Source organism: Hylobates moloch, unplaced genomic scaffold (genome assembly GCF_009828535.3).
Source record: "Hylobates moloch isolate HMO894 unplaced genomic scaffold, HMol_V3 SCAFFOLD_13, whole genome shotgun sequence".
NCBI classification, from domain to species: domain Eukaryota; kingdom Metazoa; phylum Chordata; class Mammalia; order Primates; family Hylobatidae; genus Hylobates; species Hylobates moloch.
This window is the reverse complement of record NW_026652288.1, coordinates 56659070-56685910: the sequence shown is the minus strand read 5'-3', so window position 1 is coordinate 56685910 and position 26841 is coordinate 56659070. Positions and strand designations below refer to the sequence as shown.

At 43.4% G+C, this 26841-nt stretch overlaps 2 protein-coding genes across 18 annotated transcripts in view; one reads left to right on the top strand and one right to left on the bottom strand.

Annotated features, from left to right (window-relative positions):
• Positions 1–22365, bottom strand: part of PPHLN1 (periphilin 1) — a 213014-nt gene extending 190649 nt beyond the window's left edge. For 11 of the 12 annotated variants that reach the window (XM_058426506.1, XM_058426508.1, XM_058426507.1 and 8 more), the window contains exon 1: positions 22151–22365. In XM_058426506.1, coding sequence (XP_058282489.1) covers positions 22151–22184 — 34 coding nt within the window. In that variant the 5' untranslated portion in view covers positions 22185–22365. The remainder of the gene's footprint in view (positions 1–22150) is intronic. The other variant, XM_058426509.1, reaches the window with a different exon arrangement.
• A 100-nt stretch (positions 22366–22465) lies between these two features.
• Positions 22466–26841, top strand: part of YAF2 (YY1 associated factor 2) — a 78314-nt gene continuing 73938 nt past the window's right edge. For 4 of the 6 annotated variants that reach the window (XM_032173724.2, XM_032173725.2, XM_032173721.2 and 1 more), the window contains exons 1-2: positions 22466–22665; positions 23098–23223. In XM_032173724.2, coding sequence (XP_032029615.1) covers positions 22640–22665; positions 23098–23223 — 152 coding nt within the window. In that variant the 5' untranslated portion in view covers positions 22466–22639. Of the gene's footprint in view, positions 22666–23097; positions 23224–24833; positions 25219–26841 lie in introns of all 6 variants that reach the window. The other 2 variants (XR_009209344.1, XR_009209345.1) reach the window with 1 other exon arrangement.

Genomic DNA, 26841 nt, shown 5'->3' with positions numbered 1-26841 from the left:
GAGATTTTTGAGTACAATCCTTTCATTTTGAAAACAAGAAAATTGAGGTCCAGAGGACCTAAGTGATAAATACTTTGAGAAATATTTAGACACAAAAAATACTTAGATAAAAAATAGTTCCAGAATAGAACTGGAGCCAACTCAAATATGTTACAACCTTCAGCTGATTCTATACCTCTCTCCTTGTTTTAATTTGTATAAATAGGCTGGGTGCAGTGGCTCATGCCTGTAACCCCAGCATTTTGGGAGGTCGAGGCAGGTGGATCGCTTGAGCACCAGAGTTCAAGACCAGCCTGGACAACATGGCGAAACCCCATCTCTACAAAAAATACAAAAATTAGCCGGGTGTGGTGGCATGAACCCGTAGTCCCAGCTACTCAAGAGGCTGAGGCAGGAGGATTGCCTAAGCCTGGAGGTCAGAGTGCAGTGAGCCATGTTTGTGCCACTGGACTTCAGCCTGAGTGACAAAGTGAGACTCTGTCTCTAAAATAAAATATAAATAATCATAATTGTTCTTTTGCCTGAATTTTTTTTTTTTTTTAATTTTTGAGATAGAGTCTCGCCCTGTTACTCGGGCTGGAGTGCAGTGGCATGATCTCGGCTCACTGCAACCTCCACCTCCAGGGTTCAAGTGATTCTTGTGCCTTAGCTTCTCAAGTAGGTGGGATTACAGGTGCCCACCACCACGCCAGGCTAATTTTTGTACTTTTAGTAGAGATGGGGTTTTGCCATGTTGGCCAGGCTTATTTCAAACTCCTGAACTCGGGTGATCCGCCCGCCTCGGCCTCCAAAGTGCTGGGATTACAGGCATGAGACACCGTGCCCGGCCTGAATTGTTCTTTTGCCTAGGGACAGGGCACCCTAGGCAGAACGAATCCTGGCAGGTGGCCTAGCTGTCCCATGAGAGTATTCAGTGAGTCCAGGGAGGATGGGCTACCTGACAATTCCACTAAGCTGTTTGGGCTTCCATGACTCAGAGGAAAGAAAAAGAGCAATGCTCCTTTTCAAGCCCCAGTGGCACTCAGGTAAGCCACGTAGAAGCAAACACTTGCATAGAACTTACCGTACCTAGCAGCCTCGTTAGCGCAGTAGGCAGGGCGTCAGTCTCATAATCTGAAGGTCGTGAGAACTTACCGTACCAGCCACAGTACTTTGTGTTATCAACCCACAATAATTTCTTTTTTTTTTTTTTTTTGAGACGGAGTCTCGCTCTGTCACCCAGACTGGAGGACAATGGAGCAATCTCGGCTCACTGCAACCTCTGCTCCCCGGCAAGTACTATTATCACCCCCATTTGATAGGTGAGGAAACTGAGGCACAGGAGAGTTAAGTAACTTCTCCAATATTCAGATAGAAAGTGGTAGCACTGGGATTGGAAACGGTCAATTTCGCTCTAAAGTCTAGCCATTGTGTTGAGCTGCCTCAGAAAAACAGCTGGCACTTAGATACTACATATAAGTGCTAGGTGCTCGCCCTTCCTTCCTTCCTTCCTTCCTTCCTTCCTTCCTTCCTTCCTTCCTTCCTTCCTCTCTCCTTCCTTCCTGCCTTCTTTCTTTCTTTTTCCAGACAAAGTCTGTCACCTAGGCTGACTGCAGTGGTGCAATCTCAGCTAACTGCAACCTCCACCTCCCAAGTTCAAGAGATTTTTCCTGTCTCAGCCTCCCTAGTAGCTCGTACTACAGGTGCACGTCACCACACCCAACTAATAAGGCACTTTTCCTAAGGGCTGCACATATATTAAGTGGTTTAACCCTCATAATAATCCTGTAAGTACGTATTATTATTAGTCCCATTTTACAGTTACGAAAGCTGAGCCATGGGTTAAGTAATTTGCCCACAGTTACAAAGCTAATATGTTTCAGAAGCAGAATCTGAATCCTGGCAATCTGGTGATAAAAGATCCCTTGCTTGGCCAAACTTTAGTCAGGCTTTTTTTTTTTTTTTTTTTTTTGAGACGGAGTCTCGCTCTGTCACCCAGGCTGGAGTGCAGTGGCGCGATCTCGGCTCACTGCAAGCTCCGCCTTCCGGGTTCACGCCATTCTCCTGCCTCAGCCTCTCCGAGTAGCTGGGACTACAGGCGCCCGCCACCACGCCCGGCTAATTTTTTGTATTTTTACCTAGAGATGGGGTTTCACCGTGTTAGCCAGGATGGTCTCCATCTCCTGACCTCGTAATCCGCCCACCTCGGCTTCCTAAAGTGCGGGTATCATTTCAGGTTGAGACCAGCATGACCAACATGATGAAACTCTGTCTCTATTAAAAAAAAAAAAAAAATAGCCAGGCGGGTGGTGCACACCTGTCATCTCAGCTACTCTGGGAGGCTTAGGCAGGAGAATCACTTGAACCTGGCATGCAGATGTTGTAGTGAAATGAAATCGAGCCACTGCATTCCAGCCTGGGTGACAAAGAGAGACTCCGTCTCAAAAAAAATTCTTTGTGTGTATATATATATATATATATTTTTTTTAATCCAATTAATGTTAAGTAAGGCCAGGTGTGGTCACTCATGCCTGTAACCTCAACACTTTGGGAGGCTGAGGCAGGAGGTTCACTTGAGCCCAGGAATTCAAGACTCCATCTCTACAAAAAATAAAAAAAACCAATTTTTTAAAAGAAATGTTAAGTAACATATAACACGTAAAATATCTTAATTATATTACTTATATGATGTGTTTGCTTCAGAATATAATATACTAATAAAATATATTATTTGAATGGCAATGTGTTTATTACAAGAAATCTTTCAGGAATCACTGGAGTTTTATTTACATTACTGCAAAAGCCAGTGTTAGTTCAATCATTTTCTTGTGAAGATGTATATGACAACAGATTGAACTTTCCCCTTAAATATCACTCTCCAAGATTATGTCTCAGGAAAATATTATTTTCACTACTGAGAAATTTGATATTACAACTGTGTTTGTGCTATTGGTAGAGAAATTTTAGGTGCTTAAACATTTTTCAGATATGTTACAGTAGACTTTTCAGGGTCAAACATCTTCATATAAGAATGTTTAAAATACATGTGGCTTTACTAGAGGTTGTTCTAAGCGTAACTACGATATTTATATTTTGAACTGGAAGCTTATAAAACCGCTTAATATATGATCAGAGATGAAATCTTTACAACTGTGGAGTTTATTAAAAAGCTGTTTTTTATAATAAATACAACACATTAACATACTTGGCTGTGGGGTATGCACATAGAGTTGCTTTCCCTTTTTAATATCTAAAGATGCAGATTTGCAAGGGCAATCAGAGTTAGTGATGCAGTATGATCGTAGAGAAATAAGAATTTTGCCTTTGGGGACCCTCTCTGATTTTTAGAGATATCGAACTTTGACCTTCTCAACAACTAATTCACACTATATTAAATGTTCACATGTACTGAATAAGTTTTTCCATTGGCATCTTTTCCATTGGAATCCTATAAGCTCTACAAGGATAAATAAAAAATCTTATCTCAGAGGCATGTGTTAGATTCTTTAAGTGGCACTAATAAGAACTAGTAGAAATAAAATGTAATTGGTTAAAAAATGCAGAGAGACAAAAGTGGAGGCAAGAAAGAATAGGAAGGCTAAGGAAAATAAATGAAGTGTGTCAAATAGAAAATTAACAGAAATGAGGAAAACTTGGAAAAGGTCGATGGAAAAGGCAATATCCATAGAAACAAAAGGAGGAAAATATAAGAAAAAACACAACAGGAGAAGGAAAGTGAAGGAAAAGTTAACATAAAATAATAAGGTCAATAGAAACCAGAGTAGAATTTTGAGGAAGATCAGAAGATTAAAATAACATTTTCATTTTATTTTATTTTATTTTTTTGAGATGGAGTCTCACTCTGTCACCCAGGCTGGAGTGCAGTGGTACATCTCAGCTCACCGCAGCCTCCGCCTCCCGGGTTCAAGTGATTCTCCTGCCTCAGCCTCCTGAGTAGCTGGGACTACAGGCACAGGCCACCACACCCAGCTAACTTTTGTATTTTTTAGTGGAGATGGGGTCTCACTATGTTGGCCAGGCTGGTCTTGAACTCCTAATCTCAGGTGATCCACTTGCTTTGGCCTCCCAAAGTGCTGGGATTACAGGTGTGAGCCACCATGCCCGACTAAAACAAATTTTTTTTTTTTTTTTGAGACGGAGTTTCGCTCACGTAGCCCAGGCTGGAGTGCAGTGGTGTGATCTCAGCTCACTGCAACCTCCACCTCCCAGGTTCAAATAATTCTCCTGCCTCAGCCTCCCAAGTAGCTGGGATTACAGGCACCTGCCACCACATCCAGCTAGTTTTTGCATTTTTAGTAGAAATGGGGTTTCGCCATGTTGGCCAGGCTGGTCTTGAACTCCTGACCTCGTGATCCACCCATCTCGGCCTCCCAAAGTGCTGGGATTACAGGTGTGAGCCACCACTCCTGGCCCAAAACAACATATTTTAAACAAAAACTTTCTAACAAGAAAATAAAAATTACCCCCTGAGAATGGCAATATTGAATACTGAAATAGCTCTACATATAAAATACTTATTTTATTATGTAGTAAGCAGATACACTTTGTACCAAAGGGAAATCATCATATAGACCTCTAGGGCTTTGGAGCAAATAATTCTGCAAATAATTATTTGAGCCTTTCAGAAACAGCTGTCGTCTGGCTATTTAGCCCTGGGTAGAGACTGAATGCCTAACTATGGGACATCAAGTGGCAATGTTAACTGAGCTTCCCTTTATGAAATGGGTGCTATCTGAACCACCAAGCCATAAGGTTGGGTACACATGGAAGCAATCTGTCATCAAGTGGAAATGGCATATATCAGACTTATGCAGAAATGGGAAATAGGTAATTCCATGAAGAGTCCTTCAACAGCGACTGTTCCTCTCTCAACTCATATCTGTTACTTTATAAGGAGCTTCTTACAACTGATTGATTGAGGGGGGAAAATCCCAGGCCTGGTAGGCAAATGGTTCTACACGATATGCTGTTACCAACCAGAGGTAGATGGTTACATCATTACAGTCCCAATGAGAGGTGGCCTTGAAGGGCAGTAGTAGAGGGCAATTCTCCTACTGAGCATAAATTAGAGCAACATGTTTGGTTGTCCACCTTATCTGGACTGAAACATGGTCAGAAGTATGGATCAGCACTGATTCACGGGCAGTTGCTAACATTTGGGCTGGATGATCAAGGACTCAGAGAGGACAAGATTGGAAGATTGATACAAGAGGATCTAAGGAAGAGGTATGTGGATGGACCTTTCAGGATGGTTGAAACACTCCATGTGAATATATTTGTGTCCCATGTAGATACTCACCAAAGGGCACCATCTGATGAGGAAACTTTTAATGATCAGGTGAACAAAATGACTCATTCTCTTGATGTCAGTCAGCCACTTTAACCAGCCACCCTAGTGATTTCTCAATGGACCCATGTGCAAACTGGTCATGTTGTCCAGAATAGAGGCTCTGCATGGGCTCAGCAATATGATGTTCTCACAAAGGCTGGCCCTGTAGCCCAGCTACATTGCTACTGCTAACAATACTAACTGGCCAACAGCACAAACCAACACTGGGTCTCTAATTTGGCACCCTTCCTTGGAGAGACAAGTCAGCCAGCCACCTGGTGGTCGGTTGATTATATTGGACTGTTTCCCTCATGGAAGCAGACAGAGATCTTTTCACTGGAATGGACACATATTCTGGATATGGACTTGCCTTCCCTGCCCATAATGCTTGCACCACTATTCATGGACTCATAAAATGCCTTATTCATTTTAATTGTATTCTGCACAACAGTGCTTGTGATTATTTCACAGCAAAAGAAATACAACGATGGGATTATGCCCATAAAATTTACAGGTCATACCATGTATTCCTTCACCCAGAAATATCTGGCCTAGTAGAAAAGTGTAATGGCTTACTGAAGACTCAGTTGGTTTAAAGACAATGTCCTGAAAGAAAGCCATGCTATCTTACAAGATGCAGTGTGTGTTTTGAATCAGAGACCAATATGTGGTGCTGTCTTTCCCACAGCCAGAATAAATACAGGAATCAAGAGATGGAAATGGGGCCGGGCATGGTGGCTCATGCCTGTAATCCCAGCACTTTGGGAGGCCGAGGTGGGTGAATCACTTGAGGTCAGGAGTTTGAGACCAGCCTGGGCAACATGGTGAAACCCCGTCTCTACTAAAAATACAAAAGCTAGCCACGTGTGGTGGTGCATGCTTGTAATCCCAGCTACTCAGGAGGCTGAGGCAGGAGAATCGCTTGAACCCAGGAGCCAGAGGTTTCAGTGAGCTGTGATTGTGCCACTGTGCTCCAGTCTGGATGACAGAGAAAGACGCCATCTCAAAAAAAAAAAAAAAAAGAGGATAAGTTCCAAGATGGCCAAATGGGAACAGCTCTGGTCTGCAGCTCCCAGCAAGATCCACGCAGAGATGGGTGATTTCTGCATTTCCAACTGAGTGTAAACAAAGAGGCCTGGAAGCTCGAACTGGGTGGAGCCCACCACAGCTCAGCAAGGCCTACTGCCTTGCTGTAGATTCCACCTCTGTGGGCAGGGCATATCAGAACAAAAGGCAGCAGACCTAAACGTCCCTGTCTGACAGCTCTGAAGAGAGCAGTGGTTCTCCCAGCATGGCGTTCAACCTCTGAGAACGGACAGACTGCCTCCTCAAGTGGGTCCCTGACCCCCATGTAGCCTGACTGGGAGACACCTCCCAGTAGGGGCCAACAGACACCTCATACAGGTGAGTGCCCCTCTGGGACAAATCTTCCAGAGGAAGGGTCAGGCAGCAATATTTGCTATTCTGCAGCCTCCACTGGTGATACCCAGGCAAACAGGGTCTGGAGTGGACTTCCGGCAAACTCCAACAGACCTGCAGCTGAGGGGCCTGACTGTTAGAAGGAAAACTAACAGAAAGGCATAGCATCAACATCAAAAAAAAGCACATCCACACCAAAACCCCTTCTGTAGGTCACCAACATCAAAGACCAAAGGTAGATAAAACCACAAAGATGGGGATAAACCAGAGCAGAAAAGCTGAAAATTCCCAAAACCAGCACACCTCTTCTCCAAAGGATCGCAGCTCCTCGCCAGTAAGGAACAAAACTGGATGGAGCATGAGTTTGATGAATTGACAGAAGTAGGCATCAGAAGGTCGGTAATAACAAATGTCTCTGAGCTAAAGGAGTATGTTCTAACCCATTACAAGGAAGCTAAAAACCTTGAAAAAAGGTTAGACGAATGGCTAACTAGAATAAACTGTGTAGAGAAGATCTTAAATGACCTGATGGAGCTGAAAACCACAGCATAAGAACTTTGTGACACATTGCACAAGTTTTAATAGCCGATTTGATGAAGTGGAAGAAACAGTATCAGTGATTGAAGATCAAATTAATGAAAAAAAGCAAGATGACAAGATTAGAGAAAAAAGAGTGAAAAGAAATGAACAAAGCCTCCAAGAAATATGGGACTATGTGAAAAGACGAAATCTACGTTTGATTGGTGTTCCTGAAGGTGACGCGGAAAATGGAACCAAGTTGGAAAACACACTTCAGGATATTATCCAGAACTTCCCCAACCTAGCAAGGCAGGCCAACACTGAAATTCAGGAAACAGAGAGAACACCACAAAGATACTTATCGAGAAGAGGAACCCCAAGACACATAATTGTCAGATTCACCAAGGTTGAAATGAAGGAAAAAATGTTAAGGGCAGCCAGAGAGAAAGGTCAGGCTACCCACAAAGGGAAGCCCATCAGACTAACAGCGGATCTCTCAGCAGAAACCCTACAAGCCAGAAGAGAGTGGGGGCCAACATTCAACATTCTTGAAGAAAAGAATTTTCAACCCAGAATTTCACATCCAGCCAAACTAAGCTGAAGGAGAAATAAAATCCTTTACAGACAAGCAAATGCTGAGAGATTTTGTCACCACCTGGCCTGCCTTACAAGAACTCCTGAAGGAAGCACAAAACATGGAAAGGAACAACCAGTACCAGCCACTGCAAAAACATGTCAAATTGTAAAGACCATCGATGCTATGAAGAAACTGCATCAATCAATGGGCAAAATAACCAGCTAACATCATAATGACAGGATCAAATTCACACATAACAATATAACCTTAAATGTAAATGAGCTAAATGCCCAAATTAAAAGACACAGACTGGCAAATTGGATAAAGAGTCAAGACCCATTGGTGTGCTGTATTCAGGAGACCCATCTCACATGCAAAGACACACGTAGGCTCAAAATAAAGGGATGGAGGAAGATCTACCAAGCAAATGGTAAGCAAAAAAAAGCAGGGGTTGCAATCCTAGTTTCTGATAAACTAACAAAGATCAAAAGAGACAAAGAAGGCCATTACATAATGGTAAAGGGATCAATTCAACAAGAAGAGCTAACTATCCTAAATATATATGCACACAATACAGGAGCACCCAGATTCATAAAGCAAGTCTTTAGAGACCTACAAAGAGACTTAGACCCCCACACAATAATAATGGGAGACTTTAACATCCCACTGTCAATATTAGACAGATCAATGAGACAGAAGGTTAACAAGGATGTCCAGGACTTGAACTCAGCTCTGGACCAAGCAGACCTAATAGACATCTACAGAACTCTCCACCCCAAATCAAAAGAATATACATTCTTCTCAGCACCACGTTGCACTTATTTTAAAATTGACCACATAACTGGAAGTAAAACACTCCTCAGCAAATGCAATAGAACAGATATCACAACAAACTGTCTCTCAGACCACAGTGCAATCAAATTAGAACTCAGGATTAAGAAACTCACTCAAAACCACACAACTACATGGAAACTGAACAATCTGCTCCTGAATGACTACTGGGTGAATAACTAAATGAAGGAAGAAATAAAAAAGTTATTTGAAACCAATGAGAACAAAGACACAATGTACTAGAATCTCTGGGACACATTTAAAGCAATGTGTAGAGGGAAATGTATAGCACTAAATGCCCACAAGAGGAAGCAGGAAAGATATAAAATCAACACCCTAACATCACAATTAAAAGAACTAGAGAAGCAAGAGCAAACACATTCAAAAGCTAGCAGAAGGCAAGAAATAACTAAGATCAGAGCAGAACTGAAAGAGATAGAGACACAAAAAAACCTTCAAAAAATCAATGAATCCAGGAGCTGTTTTTTTTAAAATCAACAAAATAGACCGCTAGTAAGACTAATAAAGAAGAAACGAGAGAAGAATCAAATAGATGCAATAAAAATGATAAAGGGGATATCACCACCGATCCCCCAGAAATACACTACCATCAGAGAATACTATTAAAAACTCTGCAAATAAACTAGAAAATCTAGAAGGAATGGATAAATTCCTGGACACATACACCCTCCCAAGACTAAACCAGGAAGAAGTTGGATCTCTGAGTAGACCAATAACAGGTTCTGAAATTGAGGCAATATTTAATAGCCTACCAACCAAAAAAAGTCCAGGACAAGACAGATTCACAGCTGAATTCTACCAGAGGTACAAAGAGGAGCTGGTACCATTCCTTCTGAAACTATTACAATCAACAGAAAAAGAGGGAATCCTCCCTAACTCATTTTATGAGGCCAGCATCATCCTGATACCAAAGCCTGGCAGAGACACAACAAAAAAAGAGAATTTTAGGCCAATATCCCTGATGAACATCGATGTGAAAATCCTCAATAAAATATTGGCAAACCAAATCCAGCAGCACATCAAAAAGCTTATCCACCATGATCAAGTCGGCTTCATCCCTGGGATGCAAGGCTGGTTCAACATACGCAAGTCAATAAACAAAATCCATCACTTAAACAGAACCAACGACAAAAACCAAATGATTATCTCAATAGATGCAGAAAAGTCCTTTGACAAAATTCAACAGCCCTTCATGCTAAAAACTCTCAATAAACCAGGTATTGATGGAACGTATCTCAAAATAATAAGAACTATTTATGACAGACCCACAGCCAATATCATACTGAATGGGCAAAAACTGAAAGCATTCCCTTAGAAAACCAGCACAAGACAAGTATGCCCTTTCTCACCACTCCTTTTCAACATACTGTTGGAAGATGTGGCCAGGGAAATAAATAAAGGGTATTCAATTAGGAAAAGAGGAAGTCAAATTGTCTCTGTTTGCAGACGACATGATTGTATATTTAGAAAACCCCATCATCTCAGCCCAAAATCTCCTTAAGCTGATAAGCAACTTCAGCAAAGTCTCAGGATACAAACTCAATGTGCAAAAATCACAAGCATTCCTATACACCAATAACAGACAAACAGAGAGCCAAATCATGAGTGAACTCCCATTCACAATTACTGCAAAGAGAATAAAATACCTAGGAATTACAAGGGATGTGAAGGACCTCTTTAAGGAGAACTACAAACCACTGCTCAATGAAATAAAAGAGGACACAAACAAATGGAAGAACATTCCATGCTCATGGTTAGGAAGAATCAATATCATGAAAATGGCCATACTGCCCAAGGTAATTTATAGATTCAATGCCATCCCCATTAAGCTACCAATGGCTTTCTTCACAGAATTGGAAAAAACTACTTTAAAGTTCATATGGAACCAAAAAAAGAGCCCACATAGCCAAGACAATCCTAAGCAAAACGAAAAAAGCTAGAGGCATCATGCTACCTGACTTCAAACTATACTACAAGGCTACAGTAACCAAAACAGCATGGTACTGGTACCAAAACAGATATATAGACCAATAGAACAGAACAGAGTCCTCAGAAATAACACCACACATCTATAATCATCTGATCTTTGACAAACCTGACAAAAACAAACACTGGGGAATCGATTCCCTATTTAATAAATGGTGCTGGGAAAACTGGCTAGCCATATGTAGAAAGCTGAAACTGGATCCCTTCCTTACACCTTATACAAAAATTAACTCAAGATGGATTAAAGACTTAAATGTAAGACCTAAAACCACAAAAACCCTAGAAGAAAACCTAGGCAATACCATTCAGGGCATAGGCATGGGCAAGGACTTCATGACTTAAAAACACCAAAAGCAATGGCAAAAAAAAAGCCAAAATAGACAAATGGGATCTAATTAAACTAAAGAGCTTCTGCACAGCAAAAGAAACTATCATCAGAGTGAACAGGCAACCTACAGAATGGGAGAAAGTTTTTGCAATCTACTCATCTGACAAAGGGCTAATATCCAGAATCTACAAAGAACTTAAACAAATTTACAAGAAAAAAACAAGCAACCCCATCAAAAAGTGGGCAAAGGATATGAAAAGACACTTCTCAAAAGAAAACATTTATGCAGCCAACAGACATATGAAAAAATGCTCATCATAACTGATCATCAGAGATATCATGGAGGATAGTGTGGTGATTCCTCAAGGATCTAGAACTAGAAATACCATTTGACCCAGCCATCCCATTACTGGGTATATACCCAAAGGATTATAAATGCTACTATAAAGACACATGCACACGTATGTTTATTGCAGCACTATTCAGAATAGCAAAGACTTGGAACCAACCCAAATGTCCATCAATGACAGACTGGATTAAGAAAATGTGGCACATATACACCGTGGAATACTATGCAGCCATAAAAAAGGATGAGTTCATGTTCTTTGCAGGGACATGGATGAAACTGGAAACCATCATTCTCAGCAAACTATCACAAAGACAGAAAAACCAAACACAGCATGTTCTCACTCATAAGTGGAAGTTGAACAATGAGAACACATGGACACAGGGAGGGGAACATCACACACCAGGGCCTGTAGGGGGGTGGGGGGCTGGGGGAGGGATAGCATTAGGAGAAATACCTAATGTAAATGACGAGTTGATGGGTGCAGCAAACCAACATGGCCCATGTATACCTATGTAACAAACCTGCATGTTATGCACATGTATCCCAGAACTTAAAGTACATACATAAAAAAGAGAGAGATGGAAATGGGAGTGGATTTTCTCACTATTATGCCCACTTGCAGAAATTTTGCTTTCCATCCCCATAGCATTGCACTTTACTAACCTTAAGGTCTTGATTCCCAGAGTAGAAATGCTTTCACGAAAGGCCACAACAATTGAAATGGACGATGAAACTGCCACTTGGATATTTAGTACTCCTCATGCCATCAAACTAAAGATAAATAAGGACATTGCTTTATTGGATGGGGAGACTGAACCAGATTCAAGGCAAAATTGGGTTACTGATATGCTGCAAGGATAAAAATGACTATGTCAGAGAAATGCAAATCAAACCCACAATGAGATACCATCTCATGCCATTCAGAATGGCAATTATTAAAAAGTCCAGAAAGAACAGATGCTGGTGAGGTTGTGGAGAAGAAGGAATGCTTTTACACTGTTGTTGGGAGTGTAAATTAGTTTAACCATTGCAGAAGACAGTGTGGCAATTCCTCAAAGATCTAGAGGCAGAAATATCATTTGACCCAGCCATCCCATTACTGGGTATATACCCAAAGGCATATAAATCATTATATTATAAAGATACATGCACGCTTATGTCCATGGCAGCACTATTCACAATAGCAAAGACACGGAATTAAACCAAATGTCCATCAATGATAGACTAGAGAAAGAATATGTGGTACATATACACCATGGAATACTATGTGCCATAAAAAGGAACGAGATCACATCCTTTGCAGGGACATGGTTGGCTCTAGAAGCCGTTATCGTCAGCAAACTAATGCTGGAACAGAAAACCAAACACATATGTTCTCACTTATAAGTGGGAGCGGAACGATAATAACACATGGACACAGGGAGGGGAACAACACACACTGGGGCCTGTTGGAGTGGGGATTACTGGGCAGGAGGGCATCAGGAACAATAACAAATAGATGCTGGACTTAATACCAAGGTGATCTGAGCAGGAACCCACCATGGCACACATCTACTTACGTAGCAAACCTGCACATCCTGCACATGTACCCTGGAACTGAAAATAAAAGCTGAAGGGAAAAAAATCACTATGTCTTCAGCCTAGGGTATTCTTCAGAGTACCTCTTAGTACTTCAATGTCCAATAGTAAAAGTTAATGGAGACTTCAGTAACCAAACCAAGTCAGGACTACTGAGCATTTAGACACTTCAGGAATGAAGGTTTGGGTCACCTCATCAGGTAAAGAACTCAGTGTTGCTAAGGGCTTGACTGAAGTAAGAAGTAATAGGGAATGGTTAGTGGGTCACAGTTATAACTAACAACTGTGGTCCCATGACTAGTTACAGAAAGGAGGATGTAGCAGCTACATACATTTTCTTCATTGCTTATGTGTGTGCATGTATGTGTGTGCATTTGTGTGAACTATTTTATTCTTCCTCTTTTTCCTTTTATTACTTAATACAAGTTTTGTTGGAGGCTAACCTATAACATTTAGTATTTCAGTAACAGAAAACCAGCTAAGACTGTGAGTGAATTTAAGGAGTTATTAAAATAGTGTGGAGACGGACGGTGTGATTGCCTGCCACAGTGGATATAATGACTGCTGGGGCAGTGTCTCCTCATTTTAGGGGAGGATGAGAATGTCTTTGTATATGGGATAGTTGCATCTAGGGGAATGGTAGAAATGTCTCATTTCTACATATAGAAGTTTAAATACGTATAGAAAAGTTTGTGTAATGCTGAGTGGTCAAAGAGGTCATCATCTCTCAGCCCCACCCTATCCTCCATGCTACACTCGGCTTTGTGATGGGAGCTAGTACTCCGCTATACTCTGGGGCCCCATTTCCACTTTGTTCTCTTGCTCAGCAAAGGGGTACCAGCAGGAGGCTGAACAGCTGGAGAAAGAAGGGACTTCCTTTTTTTTTTTTTTTTTTTTTTTTTTTGAGATGGAGTCTCGCTCAGCTTTCCAGGCTGGAGTGCAGTGCAGTGGTGTGATCTCGGCTCACTGCAACCACTGTCTCCCGGGTTCAAGAGATTCTCCTATCTCAGCCTCCTGAGTAGCTGGGATTACAGGCACCTGCCATCATGCCTGGCTAATTTCTGTATTTTAGTAGAGACAGGGTTTCACCATGTTGGCCAGACTGGTCTTGAACTCCTGACCTCAGGTGATCCACCCTCCTTGGCCTTCCAAAGTGCTGGGATTACAAGCGTGAGCCACTGCACCTGGCCGGGACTTGCTTTTCTTCTGTTTGCTTCTTGTTGGCGTCCAGTCCTCTCCCTGCTCCTCCAAGCAACACTCCAGCAGCAGCAGTTCCTTTCTTTGGCAGAAGCAGAATCCACTTTACAGTTTTCCCTGTATTTGCAGAACCAGCTGAATAAGACCTTGTCAGAGACACCAGCACCAGTGGGCCACAGTGCTCCCTTTTCAGAGGTGTGGGGTAAAGTCTTGAAACAATGTCTCCCAGTTCCCTGTTCAAGGTTGTCCTTCATTAATCAATCTTACATTCCCATCACACTACTTTCTGGATTTGGGAAAGGGGGATGAGAGTCAATGTGTAGACAGGAGAGGCTACTTTGAATCTAGTGCTGGGCTGGTTTGGAGTAAAGAGGAAATGCAGGAGGAATGGAGCACTGGTTGGTGGCACCATGTGTTAAGGTGAGACCATGAGATAACATAGAGAGCTATTAGAAAGGGGCAGTAAAAATGGGGGGAAGGGTACAATATAGGGGGAGAGAGGTGAAAAGCAAGGAAGGAACAAAAGGCTAGAGGCAAACGGTAAAAAACAGACAATACTGTGCTGAAATGAAATTGAGAGACTGGGCCAGGCATAGTGGCTCATGCATCTAAATCCTAGCACTTTGGGAGGCTGAGGTGAGTGGATCACTTGGGCTTAGGAGTTTGAGACCAGCCTGGGAAACATGGTGAAACCCTGTCTTTACCAAAAATACAAAAATTAGCCGGGAGTGGTGGCGTGCACCTGTGGTCCCAGCTACGTGGGAGGCTGAGGTGGGAGGATTGGTGGAGCCTGGGAAGTTAAGGCTGCAGTGAGGCATGATTGCACCACTGCACTCCAGGCTGGGTGACAGAGCAAGACCCTGTCTCAATTAAAAAAAAAAAAAAAGCTAGGCGCAGTGGCTCATGCCTGTAATCCCAGCACTTTGGGACGCCGAGGTGGGTGGATCACCTGAGGTCAGGAGTTCAAGACCAGCCTGACCAACATGGTGAAACCCTGTCTCTATTAAAAATACAAAAAATTAACCGGGCCTGGTGGCAGGCGCCTGTAATCCCAGCTCCTTGGGAGGCTGAGGCAGGAGAATTGCTCGAACCCAGAGGCGGAGGTTGCAGTGAACTGAGATCACACCATTGCACTCCAGCCCGGGCGACAAGAGCAAAACTCTGTCTTATAAAAAAAAAAAAAGAAAAAGAAAAAAGAAATTGAAAGACTGACAAGCCACCATTAACATTTAGGTATGTCTCCTAATAATCTGTTTTCTATGCTTTTTATATACTTATTCAATTTTAGATTCTGCCTTTTTCACTTGACGTTACAACATAAGCATTGCCTCTTGTTACAAATTATTCATCAACATTGTTTTTAATGACTTCTTAAAATCCAGTTCTTTGGTTAGATCATACTTTATTTCTCTTCAGATGACCATGCAGGTTGTTTTCAATGTATATTAAAATAATTTCATGGCTATTTCTGTGGAAAAACTTTTCATGCATTTCAGGTTGTATCCTTAGGATATATTCCTCAAAGTAGAATTACTGGGTCAAATAATGTGGATAGTTTCAATCTTAATCTTTGTAATCTTAATTCTTACTCAAACTCTTACAGATCCATAATCCTTTGTCCACAAGCCCATAATCCAAGAAGCACTGAAAATTGAAAGCTTTTTTTTTTTTGAGATGGAGTCTCACTCTGTTGCCCAGGCTGGAGTGCAGTGGTGCAATCTCGACTCACTGCAAGCCCCACCTCCCGGGTTGATGCCATTCTCCTGCCTCAGCCTCCCGAGTAGCTGGGACTACAGGTGCTCACCACCACGCCCGGCTAATTTTTTTTGTATTTTTAGTAGAAAGGGGGTTTCACTGTGTTAGCCAGGATGGTCTCCATCTCCTGACCTCGTGATCCGCCCGCCTCGGCCTCCCAAAGTGCTGGGAATTACAGGCGTGAGCCACCTCGTCTGGCCTGAAAGCTTTATATTTTACCTGATGTTTTATCATTTAGCAGCAAAACCTGAGTAGAGCTGATGTGAGATGATTTATAGACATTAATTTTCCCACTTAGTAAGAATATTTATGTTTTTCAGAAATATTAGTGTGTTTGATTAAGAGGCACTATCTCGGAACCCACTCAGAGTGTTAGGTCATTATGTAGTATTTGTGTCAACTGCCTTTTGAAAATTCCCAAATGCCTTACTTACAAAACATATCCAGCTTTAAGGGTTTCGGATAAGGATTGTGAACCTGTACCAGGAGTGTTATAACAAGGCACTGGATATGGTAATTTACATATATATATATTTGCTGAACTTGACACCAGTATTATGGGCTGAACTGTGTCTTTCCCTCCCCCCAAATTCGTATGTTAATGTCCTAACCCCCAGTATCTTAGAATGTGACTGTATTTGGAGTCTTTAAAGAGTCTTTAAAGATGTGATTAAATTAAAATGTGGTCATTAGGATAGCCCTAATCCAATAACTAGTATCCTTATAAGAAGGGAAGGTTAGGACACAGACACACACAGAGAGAAGACCACTCGAGACAGAGCAGGTCATCTGCAAGCCAAGGAGTGAGGCCTCAGAAGAAATCACCCTGCTGACATGTTTTTTTTTTTTTTTTTTGATGGAGTCTTGCTCTGTCACCCAGGCTGGAGTGCAGTGGTGTGATCTCAGCTCACTGCAAGTTCCGCCTCCTATGTTCACGCCATTCTCCTGCCTCAGCCTCCCGAATAGCTGGGACTACAGGCGCCTGCCACCACACCCACCTACTTTTTTTGTATTTTTAGTAGAGACAAGGTTTCATCGTGTTAGCCAGGATGGTCTCGATCTCCTGACCTCATGATCCGCCTGCCTTAGCCTCCCAAAGTGCTGGGATTACAGGTGTGAACCACTGCGCCTGGCCCCCTGCTGACATCCTGACCGCAGACTTCTAACTTTCAGAACTGTGAGCAAATAAATTTCTGTTGTTTATACCACCCAGTCTGCAGTACTTTGTTATGGCACCCTAAAAAACGAATGATGTACAAGTGGTGACATATAACTTTTATAACTAACAAAATTAGATACCAGTCAACCAAACAAAAACCACAAAATCCATCTTTCAAAATGTGATGGTTTTACCACTGTAGCTTACTATTATACTTTGAGTTCCTGCTCTCAGGGAAGGTTTATAGCTCATTTCTCCCTTAGGTACCCCATTTTCTCTCAAATTCCAGTTAATAAACAAGATGGTACTTCTCATTTCAGGTATTAGCTCCTGTTGCCTAATAACTATATACAACATCAATACATAGTTTTTATTGTTGTTATTATATTTGGCTAATAAACTCAAGACTAACCAGATGATCTAGGGTCTCTGAGATCCTGCTGTCAGTCTCCTTTTTTTAATTTTTTGAGACAGGGTCTCACTCTGTTGCCCAGGCTGCAGTGCGGTGGCACTATCATAGCTCACTGCAGCCTCGACCTTCCGGGCTCAAATGATCCTCCCACCTTAGCCTCCCAAGTAGCTGGGACTACAGACGTGCACCACCACACCAGGCTATTTTTGTTATTTTTAGTAGAAATGAAGTTTTGCTATGTTGCCCAGGCTGGTCTTGAACTCCTGAGCTCAAGAAACCCGCCTGCCTTGGCCTCTGAAAGTGCTGGGATTATAGGTGTGAACCACTGCACCTGGCCCACACTGTCAGTCTCTTGATCTATGACAGACTCTCAATCTTTTTATTCGTCTCCAGAAAGAACAGGTTACCGTTCACCTGTAAACAGGATCACATGCACAATTTCAGTACCTACTCCAGTCTCTCCTAAGAAGCATATTGGAATGGAAACGGATATTATTATATCAATGGCCTGGGGATTACTTTATTTGTTTTACAGAGACATAGTCCCCACCATGTCGCCTAGGCTGAGTGCAGTGTCTATTCACAGGCATGATCCTATAGCTGATCAGCATGGGAGTTTTTTGTTTTTGAGACGGAGTCACACTCTGTCATTCAGGCTAGAGTGCAGTGGCGCAATCTCAGCTCACTGCAACCTCTGCCTCCCAGGTTCAAGCAATTCTCCCTGCCTCAGCCTCCCGAGTAGCTGGGATTATAGGCGCGTGCCACCACGCCTGGCTAATTTTTGTATTTTTTAGTAGAGATGGGGTTTCGCCATGTTGGCCAGGCTAGTCTTGAACTCCTGACCTCAGGTGATCAGCCTGCCTCAGCCTCCCAAAGTGCTGGGAGATCAGGTGTAAGCCACTGTGCCCAGCACTGCACGGGAGTTTTCACCTGCTCAGTTTCTGACTTGGGCCACTTCACCCCTCCTTAGGCAACCTGGTGGCCCCTCACTCTTCGGAAGTTACCATATTGATGGCGAACTTAGTGCAGACACCCGAATAGTACAGCACACTACAGCCCACAGCTCCTGGGTTCAACTGATCCTTCCTGCCTCAGCTCTCAGTTTCCTCAGTAACTGGGGAAAGTAAAGATTGCTTTACTTTTTTTTTTTTTTTTGAGACAGAGCCTCATTCTGTCACCCAGGATAGAGTGCAGTGGTGTGATCTTGGCTCACTGCAACCTCTGCTTCCTGGATTCAAGTGATCCTCCCACCTCAGCCTCCCAAGTAGCTGGGACTACAGGTGCATGCCACCACACCCGACTAATTTTTGTATTTTTTTTGCAGAGACAGGGTTTCCCCATATGGCCCAGGCTGGTGTTGAACTCCTGAGCTCAAGATATCTGCCCACCTCGGCCTCCCAAAGTATTGGGATTACAGGCATGAGCCACTGGTCTGCCCTCATTTACCTTTTAAACATTAAGGTAAGGCCAGGCACAGTGGCTCACGCCTGGAATCCCAGCACTTTGGGAGTCTGAGGCAGGAGAATCGCTGGAGCCCAGGAGTTCAAGGCTGTAGTGACCTATGATCGCACCACTGTACTACAGCCCGGGCAATAGAGTGAGACTGTCTCTCTCACACACACAAAAACAAAAAACAAGCAAACAAAAATAAAAACAAACAACAAAAAAAGTAAATCATCAGAAAACTTCAACACTTGTTAAATTGTTAAAACGATCGTTAGTGTTCGTCACTTTACAAGTGACCCTAATGAATTAACATTTCTAAAGTACTGAACTCTGTTAATGTATTGAAAAGACACCTGACTGGGTAAGAACCTGGGCGACTTTAGTAATAAAAAGATCTGTTTTCTCCACAACAGCCACTCTTACAGCTAGTAAACACTTTAGGAAAGGTGTGACTTTTTGTGGTGAAATGGGAGGAGTGCCTCCTGTACTACTGTCTCCACGTAAGCCTAGTGGGGCAGAGATTTTGTTTAAGAGAAACACCCACAAATGGGAGGCAGTTGGTACAGTGCAAGGGCATATGATTCTGTGCTCCACAAAAACTAGGTTCCTGGTTCATCGACAAGGATGTGCGGAGTTGTAAAGTTCATTTTGAAGGATAAATGTTAATTCTGGCATTTATTGACCATCCACTGCATGCAATATGCCTAACAATTTGTAAATCCCAATATGAAAGAAAAAATCTCATTCAACAATTGTAACACAAGTGAATGTATTGATTATTTACTTTAGAAACAGGGTCTTGCTATGTTGCTCAGGCTGGTCTCAAACTCCAGGGCCCAAGTTATCTTCCTGCCTCAGCCTCCCAAGTAGCTGGGAATACAGGCGCGCGCTAACCTGACTATAAGTGGATGTATTTATTCTCAGAATATTTATTGAGTGCCCACTATGTGTCACACTGTTCTAGGGGCTGGAGATGCAGCAACAAAGACAACAAAAGTTCTTGTGCTTTTTGTTCATGATTTAGAGGTGCGGCTTGCTTTTTAGTGAGGGAGGTTACAATCTAGTGAAATGGTGATTTGCAGCATGGGGGATTTTTAGAGTGCTTGATTTAGTTTTCTTTTCATTTAAAAATACATTGTTGCCATCACTTTTGCAAGTAGAGCAGTTCTTGTCAGTCTCTTTGAGGATCCATCCAGTTGAGGCATTTAAAAACACCACAATGCCTTAGACTTGTAAGGGACCTTAGTTGTGATAATAGTTTTAACTCCTTTATTTTACATATGAAAAAAAGAAAGTGACTTAGCTGAGTTTACCCACTGCATTACTGAGAGGTTAAAGACTAGGCCTTAAATCTGGTTCTCTTGTATACGTGCCTCAATCATACTCCTCATGGTTCCTGGTTTCCAAATTTGGGTCTGAATCAGGAGAAGCTACATTTGCAAAAAGTACAGATGGTACAACGAGTTGAGAGACTGCTATGTAAATGGAGTGATTTGGTTAATCAGAAAGAAGACGCGGTGAAAGACCAATAGGATACCTGAGCTGTAACCCTGGCCTATTCATTAAAGAAAAACCATTTAACCTGGGCCCTAATTGCCTTGTCTTTAAAATGAAGGGCTAGACTATGGATTTACAATGGCTCGACTCACGATTTTTCTACTTTACGATGGGTTTATCGGTGCACGAAATGCATTTTCAGTTTACGATATTTTCTATTTAAGATGGATTTATCGGGAAGTATCCCCTTTCTAAATCGAAGAGCATGTGCAGTTGACGAGGCCATGTGCATAGTACTTTGAGTCCTTTAAAATATGTATCTATGCACAGGGATTTACAAAGTGCCTGGCACGCAGTGCTCAAAAAAATGTTATTTATTTATTTACTTAGAGGCGGAGTCTCGCTCTGTCGCCCAGGCTCGAGTGCAGTGGCACGATCTCGGCTCACAGCAACCTCTGACTCTCGGGTTCAAGCGATTCTCTTACCTCAGCCTCCCGAGTAGCTAAGATTACAGGCGCCCGCCACCACGCCTGGCTAATTTTTGTATTTTTTAGTAGAGGCGGGGTTTCGCCACGTTGGCCAGGCTGGTCTTGTGAACTCCTGACCTCAGGTGATCCGCCGCCTCGGCCTCCCAAAGTGCTGGGATTACACGCGTGAGCCACCGCGCCCGGCCAAAAAATATTATTTTATTATTAATCGCACAACAATCTCATATAGATGCCATTCAGAATATGAAAACGTTGAGAATTACAGAAATTAAGCAATACTTCCAAAGTCTATCAGCTAAGAAACAGGAGAAGCAGGCTGAGAATCCTGGGCTTCTGACTGTATTATTTCCTATGTAGTTTAGCTATAAAATTATCATTTTACATGAATTCGGACTTGATGTAAACCTAGAAAGATGGAGAGAAACAGCACAGTTAAAGAGGGATATACTTTATGCAGAAGTAACCCATGTGCATGAAGGAAGGGGTTCTGGTAAGGGAATGAATTTCATCTACATTCTTTGTCAGGAGGCAGCTTTCCTTATGGGAGAGGGAGGCAGAGGTAGGGAAAATGTGTGAAGCCTTTGAATGCCAGGCTAAGGAGTGTGGGCAAGTCGTTAGTGGTTCTTGATCAGAGTGGTGGCATAGTATTAACAGCATCTTATTATTAATCTGGTTGTGGATTACTGAATAGATTGGGGAGGTGGAAGTGGAGCTTCGGAGACCAGTTAGATGGCTGTTGCTAGACTCTGGAGTAAGAGGACCTTTAGTATGTTGAGGTAGAGACCTGGGAAGGTGTTCTTTTGTTAGCAGACAGCGTTGAGGGGACATGCAAACTCCTTGTATTTAAAAAGGACTTATGAGTATATAGGGGTTTCTTTCAAAAGCAGCTACTGCAGAGGCCTGAGAGGCCAAAAGGGCGCGTTTGGAATTAAAACAGAGTTAGATTCTTGGCTTTGTCACTTTCTAATTATGTAGCCTAGAGGAAGTCACCTAACCTCTCTTGAGTCTTGATTTCAATTCCTCTAAGTTAGGGGTGACAATCCCTGCTTGTTAGAGCATCTGTGTGCATAAACCAGACAGTGCTTTAAGGCATGTAGCAATGGCGCTGCGTGTTGGTTCCCGCCTTCCCCCCGGTATCCTGCAGGCGGGGGCTGAGTAGCTAAGGACGGCGGAGGCCAGGAAAGTCGTTCTACCCGGAGACCCCGGGCTGGCACTTCTGTCCAGACCCGGACAGGCCTTCGAACGCCGGCCGGCCCTACCTTGAACCAGGCTTCGCACGGGATGACGGAGCATCCCCTGCCAGTCGGTGGGACAGACGTTTTCCTCCTCAAAGGGGCTCTGGAGCGCGAGGCAGTCCCCGGCAGCCGGGGGTACCGAGGGGGGGAAACGGCGGAACAGCGCGGAGAGGCGGTGCCGGCGTCCGCGCCCGAGGCAGCCACGGCCACCGCGGCCACCCCCGCACCGCCCGCCAGCGAACTCGCCGCGGGTGCTGGGCCGCGCTGGCCGCGTTTGAAGTCTCCGGCGCGGCTGCTGGTTGGCTGGCGCGGGTCACGTGCGCCCAGGCAGGAGTTTCCCCGACAGCTGGAGGCTGCGTGGGATCCGGCGGCGGCTCCCGAGCGCGGCGGTGCGGCCTTCCCCGCCCCCTCCCTCCCTCCTCCCCCGCCCGCTTCCGCCCGGCTTATTATCCTCCTTATTGACAAACAGAGCGGTCGGGGCGGCGACTCTCGGCGTGCGTTGATAGCCAAGCCATGGGAGACAAGAAAAGCCCCACCAGGTAACAGCGCCCGGGCCCCGGGGCCCGGACTGTGCGGGCGGCAGGGCCCTCGTGCACGGCTTCGGGTGGCCGCCTCGCTAGCCGCCCGGGCACCGGGGCGAGCACGGGGGCAGCGCCGCTGGTGTGCGACTGCTGCCGCTTGAGGGGGCCGGCGCTGGCCGCCCCACAATGGAGCCGCGATGGCGGCGGCGACCGGAGCGGCCGCCCGGGTGTCAGAGCGGCTGTGGCGGCGGCGACTGCGGCCGCGCTCCTGCCCTGCCTCTTCCTGACTCCCTTCCCCCTCAGAGCCGGAGCGCGGCGCGCCGGGGGCCCGTGGGGCGGGGGTCGCGGAATTGGGGCGGGGGGCGGGGCAGGGGCGGCCGCGGGGCCCAGGCGCCGGGCGCGGCCTGCTGGTGACCCCGCGCCGCGTCGTGTCCGGGTTGTGTCCTGCAGGCCGAAGCGGCAGCCGAAGCCGTCCTCGGATGAGGGTTACTGGGACTGTAGCGTCTGCACCTTCCGGAACAGCGCCGAGGCCTTCAAGTGCATGATGTGCGATGTGCGGAAGGGCACCTCCACCCGGTGAGTCCCGGGCCTGCCCCTCGCGCAGCCGGCCGGCGGGGTGGCGACCAGAGGACGCCCTTGCGGCTGCCGCCCCCTCCCATGACACTCGCGGACCCGGCGGGAGGAGGCGAGACGGAGGTGGCTGTGGCGATAGGAACTGGGTCACATTGATCGCAACCCAGGCGATGGTTTGCGGTGAGGGGTAATTGAAGAGGCTGTAACGTTTTTTGCTGCCAAGAGAGAATAAATTATTTAACGGAGGCATTAGCTACTGCGATTTGATTCGTATCGCTGGGTGTAATGCCCCTCTCCCCACTCTGGGTATAAAAATGTTGGCTGCATTGTTGTGTTAGTGTGTAGGGGTCAAGGAAAACCCATAAAATCCTTTTTAGGAGCAAAGGATGTAATTTAATTTCGTTCCTAAAGAAAGAAAAGTATCTGATTGCAGAATACACAATATATTAAACTTCTTTTTCTGTATGTACTTCTGGAAGGGTCAGATCAAGGTTTTATTTAGTGTTTTTATTCCAGCACTCTAATATTTTATAAATAAGTAGTTGGAGATGAGCCCAGTCACAGGAACAGATTTTTACTGAAAGTACCTGTATATCTTTAGTTTGATTAAATGGCAGTCTCTTAGACAAATGAGATGAAAAGATCTCTGCCTATTTTCAGACTTTATTTATTGCAAGCTTGCGGTATAATAACTCTGTCTTTTAAAAAATGACTTTGAATTAAGTGGATAAAGAAAATCATCCAGGAAATTCAGTCAGTGGCATTCTTAATCTGTCAGCACTTAGTTATCGAGCTCCTTGATTTGTATACGAAGGTACTCTTTGAATTAAATGTAATCTTGTGATTTATTACTTAATATTTAGAGAAGATATATGTATTTTGATATTACAAAGTCCATTAGAAACTAAACTATAACAATAAGCATACTGATCTGTCTTACTGTTGCTTTAAAAAAGAAGGCATATATAATATTGACATATACAAATATTCAGTAGACGTTAGATTTCTAAAAAATGAGATCTTGATTTTTTAAAAAACACTGTTTACAGAATTTTATTAAGTTTAAAATTTAGAGACAGGAATGGTTGACAATAACTTATTTGAAAAATTTCTCAGTGAAGCTCGCTGGTTTTGACATGCTTGTTTTTTGTAAATCATCATATGCTTTTTGTATATTCCCACAATGGATAGAATATTTTGTACATTTTTCATATTCAAAAAGCAAACTTTCAAACGTATGCTAAATTTAAGGGATTATAACAGAACATTCCAAAAAGAAAAAAAGTATTTGCTAAACTGATTGTGGTTACTATTTTTGGACCCGTGATTTGTGATTTAAGTATTTTGAAAAGCAGAGTATCTTCTTGGCTGTGTAATGTTGGAGTTGGTTTAGAGTATATTTGTATATCTGTGTTAGTACTTTGTGCTTTTTAAAATGCTCAATAAGCAATTTTTAGAAAATTTGTTTTTCGGAGGCAGGAACATTAGAGTGGAGACAATTATAATCTTGATCTCTGGTACTATATATTATTGCTTTTTGTTGTTCCCTCTCTATTTTCTTGTAGCCATTAGAAAAATACTGAAACTAGAAGAGCCTATATGTTTATTTGCAGGGACAGCAAGGAAGGGGGGAAGCTGGTGTCCTACTCCACAGCCAGTCTTGGGGTTAGAGGAACCCTGAGAAATAGAGTAGGTGGTGGCAGCTCAGAAGAGAAGAAACAGGCCGAATACCTGGCACCTGGAAGAAGAAGGAATATAGTACACAGGGGAGTTGGCCCAGGACAGAGAAGTGGGCCTAGTTTAAAAGAGGCTTGAGGCCCACATGGGGGCCCCTGACTTTTTTTTTTTTTTACCGGTACATCTGAGCTCTTGTAGATCCAATTTTTAGTGGTGGAAACATTACTTGAGGAGGACTCAGAGAAGCATTGTCATTTGGATTGAAACTGAAGAGGCTCTGGGCAACTCACCAGAAATCTAAGGGACACTGTGTTCCTGAAAGTAAGTGTTCTACACCACGACCCTCTCAGCTTCTTCCTTCCTCTCTCTGAATTGTCTCTTCTCTTTTGATTTTGGCTCTAAGTTAAACCTAAGAGCTCTGATTTCTCTGTTACCTGTTATTTTCCTAGTGGTTTCTGAAATTCAGGGTAGAATCTATGTTTGTATAGAACAGTGTGGAACAGGGTATTGTTAATAGAGAAGATATTGATTGCATCACAGAATGTTAATATTTTTCCTCTCTGGTAATGTTAGAAAAACAAGATTAAAGGACTGCAGAACGCTGTTGAGAAGCAAAAGTTTCAGTAGTTGGAAGGAATAATTCTCCATAATTGACTTATTAATTAACAGGATAATTTCCAGAGTAAGGTTGGCAAGTCCTAAAGCCAAGACTGGATAGCTGCAGAGCAGAAGGATGCAGTTTGCTACTGATTTGTTTGTGTGACCAACAGATGGGATTTGAATCCTTTGGGTCAGACTGACCTTTGAACTGATTCTGCGTCATTGCCGAATGTTAGGCCAAGTCTAAGCCATTCTAGACATTTGAAAAACTTTTTTCTTTTTAAACCTGCAGAGAAGATTGAGTCCTTGTTCTACCTTTAAAGTCTTTTTTTTTCTTTTTTCTTTTTTGAGATAAGATCTCATTCTGTTGCCCAGGCTGGGTTGCAGTGGCATCATCCAGGCTCACTGCAGCCTCGAGCTCCCAGGTTCAAGGGATCCTCCCACCTCAGCCTCCCAAGTAGCTGGAACTACAGATGCACACCACCATGTGTGGCTAATTTTCTTATTTTTGTAGAGATGGGGGATCTCTATGTTGCCTAGGCTAGTCTCAAACTCCTGAGCTCAAGTGATCCTCCCACCTTGGCCTCCCAAAGAACTGGAATTATAGGAATGAGCCACCATTCTGGCCCCTTTACAGTCTTTATTGACAATATAATTTTTTTCTTTAAATAATATTAAGTTTAAATTCTTTATGCAACAGAAGCCCATTTCCTTTGGCTCTATCCATGGTAGGTCATGTCTTTCTAGAGAACGAAGTTACATTCATGGCATGTATTTCAAAATAAAAGGATTTGTTGTAGCTTCAGTTCCTCAAGTTTTAATTTTATTTTAGATTTTGGGGTACATGTGCATGTTTGTTACTTGAGTATGTTGCAGAGTGGTGGGATTGGGCTTCCAGTGTACCCATTACCCAAATAGTGAACGTTATACCCGACAGGTAATTTTTCAGCCCCTCACTCCAAAATTTTTTACATTGTGCTTCTGTGAGAGAAACAGTAGTAAATGTCAAACTGACAGGAAATTTTTGAAAAGGAAACAAAATGTCACGGTGACAAATTATTTTCAAGGTGCTGCACAGTCTTTATATCTGAAGTTTCTTTTCTTTCTTTTCTTTTTTTCTTTTTTTTTTTTTTTTTTGAGGCAGAATTTGAGACAGAGTCTTGTGCTGTCGCCCAGGCTGGAGTACAGTGGCTTGACGTCGGCTCACTGCAGCCTCCGCTTCCCAGGTTCAGGCAATTCTCATGCCTCAGCCTCTGTGATAGCTGGGATTACAGGTGCCCACCAGCACGCCAGGCTAATTTTTGTATTTTTAGTAGAGATGGGGTTTCACTATGCTGGCCAGGC